The following is a 13,933-nucleotide window of genomic DNA, read 5'->3' as shown; positions in this document are numbered from 1 at the left end:
TGTATAAAAATTGAAACACTTTTCCATTCTTTCTACTTTTTTTTTTGGGGGGGGGGGGGGGGGGGGGGTTGCATCGCGGTAATTGTGTATCGACCAAAGGTGCCTTGTATTGGATGCGAAGTGGGGTGTGTGATGATCAGCCGCTTCAGTTGCAAACATGAGTCATCCTGGGAAATGAGAAGAAATAAACTTTTGTTCTTGAATAGAAATTGTTTTGTTGTTTTCTGGCAGAAATTTTAGTAGGAGGGTGCAAGATTTCTTTCTGATGTTTGGTCATGGGGTTTGTGGATTAAAAGTGTTAATCCTAATAGTTGTGGTGTAGTTGGGCATCGACTGACGGTGACGCTGCGTTTTCCTGGAGTTGCAGCGAGAGGAGGAGTGTAGGAAGGACGGTGGGAAACGGGTGACGAGAGGGGAGCGTGCAGTCTTTTGTTGTTTCGCATGTGAGCAGTACCAACGCCCTCCTAACAGCCCTTTCCCTCTGTCTTCCTCATCCGTCTCCCGCGTCTTTCTCTTCCACCCCTCTTTTTTGTGTGTGCACTTTTCTTTCCCCCCTTCTCTTTTGGTCTGCCAGCTCTCGCCCCCCCCTTTCCACCCTTCTTCTCACGCCTTCCTGTGGAAGCTTAGTGTTTTCTTTTGTTTAGTGTATTAGCACAACCGCTCCGCTGCTCCCTCGCGCTTCGTCCCTTGCTCGTTCTTCCTCGACTTTTTTTCCTGCCTCTACGCTTCCCTCTCACATCGTTGCCTTCTTCTCTTCCTCCTCCGTTTTCCTCTCGCCCTACCTCTTGCGCTGTTTCCAGCGGGCCGTGTTTTTCCTCTCTCCGTCTATCGCGGTGTTCGTCTCATCCTCCCTCTCTCGTGATTTCGGTTTTTTGCTCCTCTCCCTCCTTCCTCCTCGATGTCTTTCTGCTTCCCCGTTCGCTTCGTGTTCTCCCCCGCTGCTGTCATTTTGTTTTTTCTTCTTTCGCACCGGCCTTTTGCGAGGGGTTTGCCTTGGGCGCGTAGCGCGTCTGTGCGTCGTTGGTTTGCAGCGGGATCCGCGTTTCTCCCCCACCATTCACCCTCTCTTTCGCTCTCTCTCTTCTTTGTCTCTTTCGGATGGGTGGGAAGGGGAACCCTAAAGAAGAGACGAGAGGATGTGGCAGAGAGAGTACGGCGGCCAGGTTGCCTGGGAAAGGGGCCAGGCTGGTGTGTGGGGCGGCAGAGAGACGAGGGAGGAAATGTGCGCTGGCTGTATTCGCTGCCTCGCGCGCTAGCCGACTGCGGTGGTTCTGCTGGGAAACGGCGCTTCAAGCTGGAGTCTGCCGACGAGGTGACCGACTCGCCGCTCGCCGAGCGGCGCGTCCTCAAGCGCAGTGACAGGGGAGGCTACATGTACTACCAAGTCGAAAAGTGAGTACGTCGTCTCACGAAAAGTGCGACCATGTCGTACAACGCGCCTTGCGTTCAGCACGACGTGCGTGCGCTTGCCATGGCAGCCTCAGCAGTGGCGGTAGAGTTCTCAGCGTTACGCCAGAGGGCGCGACGCGTCACGAACTTTTAAAGCGGATGTCCTCGCAGCTCGCCAGTCGTGAGCATTTGTTCATACTGCTTCTTCACCTCTTGTGGCAGAGACCCTGAAGCTGCCTGAAGTTGTTATGGGAAGCTCTAACCGAAGCTCCCATGAATTAGCAAAGCTGACTGAAGTTTGTCATCTAGAGCTCGTAGAGCAAGGTCGTAGCTGATCGAGAGCTGTGCACGAAAGGATACGGCGAATACGCCCCCCCCCCCCCCCCCCATTTTTTCTTTCCGTACTATTTGTTTCGGTTGGCTTATTGAAAGGTTATTTAGAGCTCGATGCCAGTTTGCCGTCGACAACTCCGGACTTTTGTTTCTCCAAAACGAACAGCCTGTTCAGAAAAATTGCTAACGCTTGCAACTAGTACTGTTTAGTGGTTCTACATTCAACGTAGCATCTGTACAGCCCAAGCAAACGCTGCATGGAACTATACAGGACAAGGATTTTGACGAAATTCATTACTTCGCTGTTGCCCGCGTCAACCGTGGCCGCGGTTGAATGCGCTGCTTCGCCCATGATCCTATTATAGAAGCGAGTTAGGCGGATAATTCCACTAGTATTCCAGCTCAAGTGTGAATTTCTGAAATAATCCTGCTCGTTGAAACGCCTGCCAAATCTGAATTGTTATAGGCGATCGCTTATCACAGCTTAGCAAGTCGTTCAAAGTGTATACTCAATGGCATGTAACAGGTGGTGCAACTGTCTATTTGCTCCCATTATCTGAGTTTCATTGTGCCCTTAGTTACGGTACCCGCCGCGGTGGCTCAGTGGCTATGGCGTTGTGCTGCTGAGCACGAGGTCGCGGGTTCGATTCCCGGCCGCGGCGGCCGCTTTTCTGATGGAGGCGAAAGGTAAAAACGCCCGTGCGTACGAGATTTCGGCGCACCCCAAGAGAAAATATTCTGCTGGTTTCTGCTGGTCCCCGTTGAGGTGGTTTATGGCCAAATTCCCAGCTGGGACCAGCAGCCTGCTGGTCCCAGCTGGGAAGCTGCTGGTCCCAGTTGGGACCAGCAAGCTGTTGGTCCCAGCAGGCTGTTGGTCCCCGTTGGGACCCACAGGCTTGCTGCTGCCAGTTAGAATTAGTCACTTGGTGGGCAAAATGTATATCGCCAGTGGCATGTGCCTCCAGCTAGAACAGCATGATGTACACATTACACATGATGCATTCAGATGCATTTTATTTACCAGCAAATGTTGCAACTGCCATGCACACTTCCCTTGTCGTTTTTACAGCGAATTAATTTCCTGGCGTCTTGAACTCCTCTGGACAACTTATACAATGGATAATGAACAGCATTCCCATTATGAATTTATATCAGAACGGCATTCACCTTTGCACAGCAAGCGATGCAGGTAGCGTCTTTTCGTCGTCATCAGGAATTTAGTACACAGGACACACGACCTCTAACAAAGACACACGAAGCGGCGAGTCCTACGTACCACACCATGACGCCGCGACATGCGGCCGTGTTCACGCTCACAAAAGTTCGTTGGGCAAAAAAAAACGTCTGCGGCAACACTCGATGACATGACGCCGACTGTTTTGATGTCGAATTTCGCTACAAGATGCTCAGTTGGCACCGTATTCGTCCCGCGCAAACACACGATCACACCACCGCACACCGCACTTCGTAATCGTCGCCATGTTGGCTAGGAAACAACTAGCTTGGCATGGCTTCAGTTTGGCTTCGCGGCCGGCTTGTTAAAAAAACGTTGCCGGTACGTTAACGAACATTCAGAGACAAAAACACATTTATACCTTGAAGCTGCAAATTCAGGTTCCTTGTACAATTGTCAGCTTTTAGGTCCGCTCCGACTTGGCTGCTTTAATAATTATGAAGGGCTTAAGTGTGGGTTAGGGCATGGACTTTCCTCCATGGGTTAGGGCATGGCCGATTTTTGCATTGTTGGTGGGCGAGGGTCCGTTTTTCTTTCTCTTTCTCTTTGGTTAGAAAATAGAATATTCGGCGAGTATATTATGCCTAGAAATAGCTATAAAACCAGGACTCAAGGACCGAAGTGGGCACATACACTGCAGCTCTCCAATTGTTTCGAGACCAGGCTTATATTTATTCGTTTTAAGAGCACAAAGTTGAGCTGTAGATGTCCTAGACGACCTTCGGCTAATGATTTGCTGATTCCAGTAGGTCCTTTAGCAGAGACCATCTGGGTACCAAGAAGTCCTGGGAGCAACTGTTGGTCCCAAATGCAGCCATTATGGTCCCAACTGCAGCCTTGTTGGTCCCAACAGCAGCCCAGCTGGTCCCAACTGAAGCCTTACTGGTCCCAATAGCAGCCCAGTTGGGACCAACTGGAGCCTTGCTGGTCCCAACTGAAGCCCTGTTGGGACCAACAGTGGCCTATCTGGGACCAGCAGCACCCTATCTGGGACCAGCAACGGCCCAGCTGGGACCAGCAGAAACCAGCAACGGCCCAGCTGGGGCCAGCAGCAGCCCAACTGGGACCAGCAGAAACCAGCAGCGGCCCACCCGGGACCAGCAGAAACCAGCAGAAACCAGCTAAAACCAGTTCAAATATTTTCTCTTGGGACGTTAAAGATCCCCAGGTGGTCAAAATTAATCCGGAGCCCTCCGCTACGGCGCGCCTCATCGCCTGCGTTGCGTCGGCGCGTTAAACCCTACAATCAATCAATGTTCTTAGTTATGGTGTCTTATAACTGTATAGTTATCATAGGCGCTAACTACGGGGGGTTCGGGGGCCCGAGCCTCCCCCTTCCCCCCCTTCTCCCCCACTAATCCCCGAAGTTTCATTACCAGTTAAGGTTTCTTTTGAGTTGCATCTTTGTTTTAACTCAACCTATATTGTCGTGTTCGGCTTACATTCATACTTTCCGTGTATTCCTTCAAATCCTTGCCATAGTGGTCAGAGTGGGCACGTGAGAGTGATACTGATATATGTTGGACGCACTAGATGGTTCTTTGTCTGAATTCCATGCCATGTGTGAATCGAGCAAACATTCTATTGATGAAATATGGGACTTCTTTAAGCTCTTGATTCTGAAATGTGTGCGTGACTTTGTACCTGTGAAGCGGGAAGTGTTGCGGAACCGCAATCCTTGGGTAACAAAAGAAACGATACGAATCGAACGGTAACTAAAAAAAAGGCAAGAAAACAACGCAAGCAACGCCCAACTTCTCCCTCGAGCGATAGGTTTCTCGGCTTACTTGTGTTACTAGCAGATAAAATAAAAACAGTAAAAGAGTACTACCAAAAAATAACGCTAAAGAATTTCCTCGTGTCTTTACCGGAAAAGTTCTAGCAGCACTTATCGCCAAAAAAGAAAGTTACACCCAAACTATTGGTGATACCTTTTTAACCGACAGTGCCGAAATCGCAGATGCGACAAGTACTTCTGCTCAGTGTTCACGCGTCATGACGGTATCAGCTTATCGTTTTCTAGCTACGAACACATTATGCTGACTGGTGATGTTGGAATTTCCGAGGAAGTTGTCCTAGCACTTTTGTTTAATCGGGACGCAAAAAAAAATCGCCCGGAGCTGACGGAATTTCGAATGCGTTTCTTTCGCGGTACCCCGAAAAGTTTTACCCTAATATTCGAGAAATCACTATCATGCGCGGAACTCCCAGCCGATTGGAAGTACGCGAAAATCGTCCCCATACCAAAAACACAAAATCTGTCTTTCCCCACATCATACTGGCCAATATCCTTACTTTACGCATGCGCAAAAGTCTTGGAACACATAATTTTCAAACACATTCTCACCTTCCTAAACGAGAACTCAATAATTGATACAAGACAACATGGCTTCCGGCGAGGCTTTTCGACCGTTACCCAGCTCGTTGAAACAGTTCACGACATAGCGGCAGCTCTAAGTAGGCAAAGCCGAATTGACCCAATATTCCTAGATTTCGAAAAAGTATTCGACCGCATCTCTCACTCCAAATTACTAAACTAAAACCTATTTTAAAGACCGACACTTTAGTTAACAGGATTGAAGCTTATTTTTCAGTACGAAAACAATGTGTACAAATCAACAATACAGCATTGCCAGGACAGAGGCCCTCGCTAAGCATGTAGCGAATCAGAAAATGGGAAATGAGGGGCTCCGTGAAATAAGACAGAAAATAAGGGTTGGCAGTCAAGAAAACCTCGAAAAGCAAAGGGGAGGTTGTGGTGGGTCATAGAAAGAGATGAAGAATTTTTTGAGTCGAAAAGAAAGTGGTGTTGTGGCAGTCTTGGTGCCAAAGGGAGCTTAAGAGGGTTAAACGCTGGTCGACCACTCTCGACATGTCGTAGACACTCGAGTCACGGCCCGGGTGTTAAAAAGAAGGTCCCCTTCACCCCGAGTAGTCCGAGTGGCGCTGGCGACCACCCCCAAGTGCAGGAAACAAAAATACCTTAACATAAATACCCTAGAAAGTGCTGGGGAAACAGCCCCGCTGGTAGCGTAGTGGTTATCGCACCAGACCGGTATTCTGGAGGTCGTGGGTTCGGATCCCACCCGGCGGGCATTTTTTCACCACTTTCTTTTCGACTCAAAAAATTCTTCATCTCTTTCTATGACCCACCACAACCTCCCCTTTGCTTTCCGAGGTTTTCTTGACTGCCAACCCTTATTTTCTATATATATATATATATACAAGAGAAGAAAAACTTCGAACAACGTATAAGCACGATTGCGGCCTACGTTTCAGCAAAGAGAACTTGCTTTCCTCAGGGCTTTCTTGCTTTCCTGAGGCAAGCAAGTTCTCTTTGCTGAAACGTAGGCCACAATCGTGCTTTTACCTTGTTCGAAGTTTTTCTTCTCTTGTGTTCTCTACCATCTTCAAAGTTCTACTACTCCCTATATATATATATATATATATATATATATATATATATATATATATATATATATATATATATATATATATATATATATATAATGTGTGTGGGCTAGATTGCTTCAAGGCTGCAAAAATATGTATTACATTCATTCATGCCACCAACTTGGTAATGGAGAAACCACGGTTGCTGCCAACGTTTCAGCAAAGAGACTTGCCTTCGCCAGGGCAAACATATATGGAATCAGAATGGGAAATGAGGGGCTCGTTGAAGTAGTTAGTTAGTTGAAGCTTTTATTTGAAAGGAAGGCCATAGCCAATGAGGGGGTGGTTGGGGTTGGGATGGGAAGGGGGGTATATAGAATATGATCTTAGTTCGCACTTCACAGTTCACACTTAGTTCACACTCAGCTCACATTTCACACTTGATTCACATTTCAAACTTATTCACACTTCACAGTTTTTGAGTCAGTGTGACGGGTTAGGCGTCGCCCTGCTAGACGACTCGCGCCAGACCACTCTTAATTGCGAAGCTAGCAAGCTCCGAAAGAAGCTCACCGCAGTCTATGTTGTCTGATATATCAGGGAAGGTAAACGGAGTGTGACGGGATAGAAGCTGAGTTCGATGCTTTTGGAAGTATACGCATGACCAAATTAAATGGTGTAAATCAGATTTGACGCCCATATTGCAATAAGGGCAATGTTCCCGTCCTTCAGGTCTGCGGGTCCATTTCTGAATTATATGTGGAGTATACGCAGCGTCAGCACAAAACTTATTTATGAACACTTCAGCCGCTCTTGGTTGCGTGCCGACATTGAACAAGTAACCTGTGGGGGAGGCCATCCGTTGTTCCTGTTGTTGTGCCTTCTTAAGTCGGAGCAGGAGAAGAGCCGGGGGCGTGGAAGAGGACAACGAGGAGTTCGGTGGAGAGGAACGAGCGATGCTCTCCTGCGCTGCCACGTGGACAGCCCGATTTCCTGTGTTCGTGTCTTCATGGCCCGGCGTCCAGTCAATTCGGCCTTGTACACCCTGTCCTCTGAGGAGTTCCATTTGCAGCAAAATAGAGTTCACTATTGGGTTGGATGAGAAAGGCTTCCGGAGTTCTTGTACAGCCTCAAACGAATCTGTGAGGATACGCACGTGTCCAGCGGGCCGGGTGTCGAGATCGTAGCATAGATGACTAAGTGCATTATTTATAGCGTGCAATTCACCTTCCAGACTTGTGGCATTATTATAGTGGAGTGTAGAGCTGCCATTTAAAGATGTTTGTTCCGGGCATATCCATGCGGTGCCAACAGTACTCGATGTAATGCTTGCATCTGTGAAAATGTCAACTTCCCCTTTGAGTTTGGTGTCCTGTAGGTGCCGAATTCGCCGTTTTCTTGCATGGCACTTGGTTTGTGGTATCGCTCTGGAACTGTGTCCTAGGACATTGTCTGTGAACGTCCAAGGTGCCAACACAGTCGGCAGAGGCACTTCCGGGGGAGGCTTCTGGGCGTCCCATGCCATAAGTTCAATGCCCTGTCTTGTGAGGCTGCGTTTAGCCTCAGCCTGACATCGCGTACCGTGCATAATAGTGTCTATTGGAGGGATGGGGACAGCACGCTCGAGGGCGTCGATTTGGGTGTGTTTTGGAAGGCCGGTAATTGCTCTCAGAGTAGCTCTATGTAGAGCACGGAGAGTTTTAAGGTTTGTCTTGTTAAGTTCATAAATGGGAGCGCCATATGTCATTGTGCCAACCGCGACGTTGAAGTAAGACAAATGCAAAAGGGAGAATGCGGTAGGTCATTGTAACAGATGTAGAATTTTGAAAGACAGAAAGAAAGCGGAGATAAAATGCCCGCCGGGCGACTTTAGGGACTAGGTGATCTCTAACCGCGCCATCGGTGTTACTGCTCACTACGCTATATTGCAAGGTAGTTTCTACGCCTTCTGTTAGATGGCGCTACTGCATGGTAGTCGTTATGGTCAACATTTGAGACCGTTTTCTTTTACTCGCACAGACACGCAAGATTGCCAGAGTAAAAGTGAAAAAAAGGCTTCCAGTGACGCGATGACCCGAACCGTTTTGGAGCAGCAGGAAAATGGGCTTTTGTAGCAACCATAAGCAGTATTAGGAAGAGCGAGCAGCATGCTTTGGAAATGTAAAATAGGCTTTAGCATACAAAACCAATAAACAGAAACACCGAAACGCGTTTTTGTGAAGTACAGTGTTGGCACTACTTGGTCTTCGATGCCCTTGCGTCGAGGGCCAAGGTACTCCTACGACTACATTTAGGAAGTGGAGAAAAATCATTTGACGAAATAGTTTTAGTAATTCTTACGTAAGCTATACTGTCACACCTGCAGATTTTGAATCTATGCACGTCTTTTGATGAGATGTTAAATATGAATGAAATGGTGCACTTCAGCTGCCCAACCTCTTCATAACAACCTAAAGTCCTTATATTGCCGCTTTTGTTTCTAAATAACTAATGCAGGACACAACAACCACGAACAGAAAACAAACCGTTATTCATGTACAAAAGTAAACTTGGGTAACGTTAAGGAAAGTTCAAAATTGGAGTAGCAGATTTCACAGATCTTCGCCGATTTTGAGTCGTGGATCTGTATACATCCTTTCTTTTTTGTTTCGTGATTTTGGGGTGCCGCGTAGTTAAAGCATGAATTAACAACAGCGATGTGACTTGAATGTAGACCTTGAAATCACCGTCGTGGTGGGTATGTGCCACGAAAGAAAAGGATTGATTGATTGTGGGGTTTAACGCGCCGACGCAACGCAGGCGACGAGGCGCGCCGTAGTGGAGGGCTCCGGATTAATTTTGACCACCTGGGGGGTCTTTAACGTGCGCCGAAATCTCGTACATACGGGCGTTTTTGCTTTTCGCCTCCACCAGAAAAGCGGCCGCCGCGGCCGGAAATCGAACCCGCGACCTCGTGCTCCGAAAGAAAAGGAACGACAACTTTTTTTCCACCGCTGGCAACGTTAGCAGCCCAATGCGCTACCACTACGCTATCTCGATCCGAACTTTTTTCCATCAAATAGGAGGAATAAATATTTTTTTATATAAAATTGTTCGTCCCTTTTCTAAAAGGAAATAAAATACGCGAAAGCTTGATGGTAAACACGCAATGCACAGCGACCACTGAGGCCGTCGTCGCTTGTTGGCCTAGCTCCACTTCCGCCTGACGAACTCGGGGATCCGCACGACGCTCGCGATCCACGCGCACGATTACGCTCACGAGCGCCTGCCCGCATAACCCCCTGCTCTTCGGCCGAACAAATCAACCGTGGCCTATCCACCTACCTGCGAACGTGAATTCAGGTCGTCATCATCATCATCATCGTCGTCGTCATCATCAGAGCCCCTTTAGGTGGGCTTTCCTATATGGCGTTTAGCATACATCGATCTCTTCGGCCGAACGAATCACCCGTGGCCTGCCCATAGAGCTGAGAACGTGAGTTCAGGTCATCATCATCATCAGAGCTCCTTAATGTGGGCTTTTTCTGTATAGAGTTGAGCATACAGCTCTTCGGCTGAAGGAATCCCCCGTGGCCTACCAACCTACCTGCGTACGCGAGTTCAGGTCATCATCGTCAGATCTCCTTAAGGTGGGCTTTACTGTATGGCGTTTAGCATTCACACATCGCACGTTCAAGTTCGTTATTTCAAGCTTTCCTTGAATAAAGGAAGTGTGGAGATCGCGCAGTGGTAGCGCATTGTGCTGCTACTGTGGATCCCCGGCTCAAATCCCATCGTATTACACACGTGTTTTTTTTTTTATTTACTCATTAGAGCAGCGGCCATGTTGTTGACCGGACAACAGCCACAAGAACAACGGTTTTCGCGGAATGGGGCAATTAAGGCTTTCGCCTTTAGAAAAATGAAGAGGCGGCAGACAACACTATCGGCAGCTTTCTTTCTTTTGCGCACAAGTGTAAGTGCTGCCCCAACTGTGAAATTGGCGGGACGGTGTCTGAAGCCTCAGTGCGCGAGCAGTGCACCCGCGGCCGGCCACGACACGTAAAGAGAATGCCGACACGGGAGCAAGAGAATAGAACGCTGCCGGCCCTCGGATTACGTATTTTCGAGGGATGCGCAGTTAGGAAGGGGGTGACGCCAGTACGAGACGACTCGACGTTGCGCTTATAACGCTTTGAGGTCTAACGTACTCGACCGGTACCCGACGCTCTGCGTACAGTGCGTACGACGCTGCTTATCATGTCGACATCGGAAGACTGAACTTGAAGGCCGAACGTCATACTTTGACTTCTAACGTCATCAACCTGTACCCACTGGAAAGAAGTACTCATTGTACTCAGCGCATTCCAAGCTGCGGGTACCGGTCGACGTCGCAAGTGATACGCATACCCACAAACTTGCACAGACGCCCACTGCAGGGGCATTGAGCAATTACGCTTTGTAAACAGGAACGTGTGCTGCTGCAGCGCGCGTCGCTACAGACGCTGCTGGGGCATGCGTTAAGCACCCGTACCCTGTGTGCATACTCTGAAGACTAGCAAAGTTACACGCACAGAGAGCAGCGCGTACCGCTTATAAAGCTTGTCCGATACGGTCTTGAACAACGCTTTATAAGACAGAGTGTCTGCGTCTTTCGCACGGTATACCCCATGATCGCCGCAGCCAAACTTACTAATCAAGCATTTGTAAAGCATTCGACGCGCTTGGGTCCGCTATAATTTTCTATCTCGTTTTTTTTTCTAATTATTTGCTACCGACGACTCAACGCTTCTACAGTCAGCGAGGACCTGTTTATTCCTTGTTCCAAAGAGCGTACATTGGGCAAGCACATGTCAAAGCGCCAGTGTGAGAACGAGAAGAGTGGGCGAGAGAGAGTCGCAGCCGCAGGTAATACGCCGAAAGGCACGTACGCTACATTAGCATGGTGCGCCATGGCACAGTTTCGTTTCTACACTACTAGGTGGTGCTGTGGTTCAGCTTCTCCACAGCTTTCTCTGTTCTGAACAATCCATGCAGCCAACAATGACATTTCGGTGAGTGACGATTTTGTGCATACGATTTGACTGAGTAGAGCGGTCTGCGTTGTGGCATGACGTTGACGTTCTGCATTGCGCTCAGCCCCACCGCAGATCACATTTTGTGTCAAATAACATGCACCAGTGGCGTAGCCAGAAATTTATTTCGGGGGGGAGGGAGGGGGGGTATGCCTCTGCCCTATTGTAATTATTAGGGATGAGCGAATAGTGAATTTGAGGTTCGAAGCGAATAGCGATTTGGTCGAACAATTTCGAATCGAATAGTTCGAAATAGTACGCATCTCATGTTACAAAGAAACATGAGCAAAGTGTGACCCGTCTAAGGATTAGAGCCCACTATAGGCAGAGCATTTGATGAAGCTATTATCAGTTGAATATTTATTCAGGAATTACACGCAGAGCTTTCTTTTACTGTATTAAGTTTTGGTGAAGAAATACTTGTTGCTCCACTTGCTCCGGGGGAAGCAGCTCCCTGCGGCTGCTGACATTTACTGCTGTCGGGAACGGCCTCGCACTACTCCTCTGCGTGGCCGGAATTGAAGAGTACTTTTGCGTGCCACCTTGGCCAGCGTTGGGTAAAGCCAGCTGCCACGCGGTTCCTCCACCACTCCAGAGGGTTTTGAGACCATGGGGGCACAGGGGCGCCCACAGCTCATGCGGTGTGCTGCCTTATTTACTAGATTATAATTTGCCAAATTCTAAGCTGATACTTAAAAAAAAGTAAGTACAAAAGCTATGGGTCCGCTTAGATCAGAAGATTTATACTCAAGCGCAATTAGTAGTTGCCAAAATAGAAAAGCGACATGCAGTTGGCTCCAGAGCTTTGAGCCCCACCATGAAGTTCTGCTAAAAAAGGAGTGTTGTAGCCACTAGTATCCGCGGCCGTAGCCAACCAAAGCGCAAGTTACAGGCCACCATTTTGAACAGTGTTCCGCTAATTTCTTATCGAATCGGCAATACAAGTGCACCGGCTTGGTGCCGCTATGTCGGCAGCAGTGTCGTTTCAGTGCCGCCTTTGTACGGGAAGTGTGATGGCGCCGAGAGCTCGTAGAACCTCTAGGCAAGGCAACAACTTTCCACTGATGATAGAAATGTCCGCGTTGGCGGGATCTTTCGACAAGCCTGGGATGACATCTCGAAAGACTTGACCGAAAAGCTCTTGGCTGCCTGTTTGGGAGCGCCGACTAATGCGAAAATATCGAATACCTGAATTCGGATCGAAGCGAATAACGAATAGAGAGCAATTCGATCGAATATTCCGCAACACCGAATATTCGCCCAACCCTAATAATTGTGTGTATCTATCTATCTATCTATCTATCTATCTATATCTCTATCTCTCTCTCTCTCTCTCTCTCTCTCTCTCTCTATATATATATATATATATATATATATATATATATATATATATTTTGTAGAACAGAGACGTACGGGACGAGGGATTCCGTAAGGATACATATCAAAGTTGCAGTCCTTGTTGCCAGTGCTGTTTGGCGTTTCAACAGTGTTTTATAGTGCCAAATGAGGTATGATTGCATTTTTTTTTTGCAGGGATAAATAGTTGAAAATTGGAGTCGAGAAAAAATGCGCCGTTTTTTCCGGAAGCGGGAATCGAACCCACAACCTCCGCATAACGCGTGCGGTGCTCTACCTTTGAGCTAGTTCCGCGGCGACTCCCTTCTCGACTATACGGCGGGTTTCTGTATTTACGACTGCTCAGAGCCCGGTCAACTAGCGCCGCCCCTCGACCATCGCGGGAAGACGTAGAACGTCTTTTTCCCAGCGGCCGCACGTAAGACGTGGTCGGAAGTCGGGGATAGCCAAAGGCATTTCAGACTGCTGAAGCCAGAACCCTCGTAATGCATTTTGTAGAACAGAGACGTACGGGACGAGGGATTCCGTAAGGATACATATCAAAGTTGCAGTCCTTGTTGCCAGTGCTGTTTGGCGTTTCAACAGTGTTTTATAGTGCCAAATGAGGTATGATTGCATTGTTTTTTTTTTTGCAGGGATAAATAGTTGAAAATTGGAGTCGAGAAAAAATGCGCCGTTTTTTCCGGAAGCGGGAATCGAACCCACAACCTCCGCATAACGCGTGCGGTGCTCTACCTTTGAGCTAGTTCCGCGGCGACTCCCTTCTCGACTATACGGCGGGTTTCTGTATTTACGACTGCTCAGAGCCCGGTCAACTAGCGCCGCCCCTCGACCATCGCGGGAAGACGTAGAACGTCTTTTTCCCAGCGGCCGCACGTAAGACGTGGTCGGAAGTCGGGGATAGCCAAAGGCATTTCAGACTGCTGAAGCCAGAACCCTCGTAATGCATTTTGTAGAACAGAGACGTACGGGACGAGGGATTCCGTAAGGATACATATCAAAGTTGCAGTCCTTGTTGCCAGTGCTGTTTGGCGTTTCAACAGTGTTTTATAGTGCCAAATGAGGTATGATTGCATTTTTTTTTTTTGCAGGGATAAATAGTTGAAAATTGGAGTCGAGAAAAAATGCGCCGTTTTTTCCGGAAGCGGGAATCGAACCCACAACCTCCGCATAA

General features: G+C 48.2%; 1 protein-coding gene across 1 annotated transcript in view; it reads left to right on the top strand.

Moving 5' to 3' along the window:
* Window positions 1–649: 649 nt before the first annotated feature.
* LOC144155614 (uncharacterized) overlaps window positions 650–13,933 on the top strand; it is a 40,532-nt gene continuing 27,248 nt past the window's right edge. Inside the window, exon 1 of the mRNA XM_077687158.1 lies at window positions 650–1,392. Within this exon, the coding sequence (XP_077543284.1) occupies window positions 899–1,392 (494 nt within the window). The 5' untranslated portion in view covers window positions 650–898. The remainder of the gene's footprint in view (window positions 1,393–13,933) is intronic.

Source organism: Haemaphysalis longicornis, unplaced genomic scaffold, assembly GCF_048455015.1.
Source record: "Haemaphysalis longicornis isolate Haplotype H1 unplaced genomic scaffold, Haemaphysalis longicornis Haplotype H1 scaffold_1, whole genome shotgun sequence".
NCBI lineage: Eukaryota > Metazoa > Arthropoda > Arachnida > Ixodida > Ixodidae > Haemaphysalis > Haemaphysalis longicornis.
The sequence above is the reverse complement of the archived record's forward strand: the minus strand, read 5'-3'. Positions and strand labels throughout refer to the sequence as shown.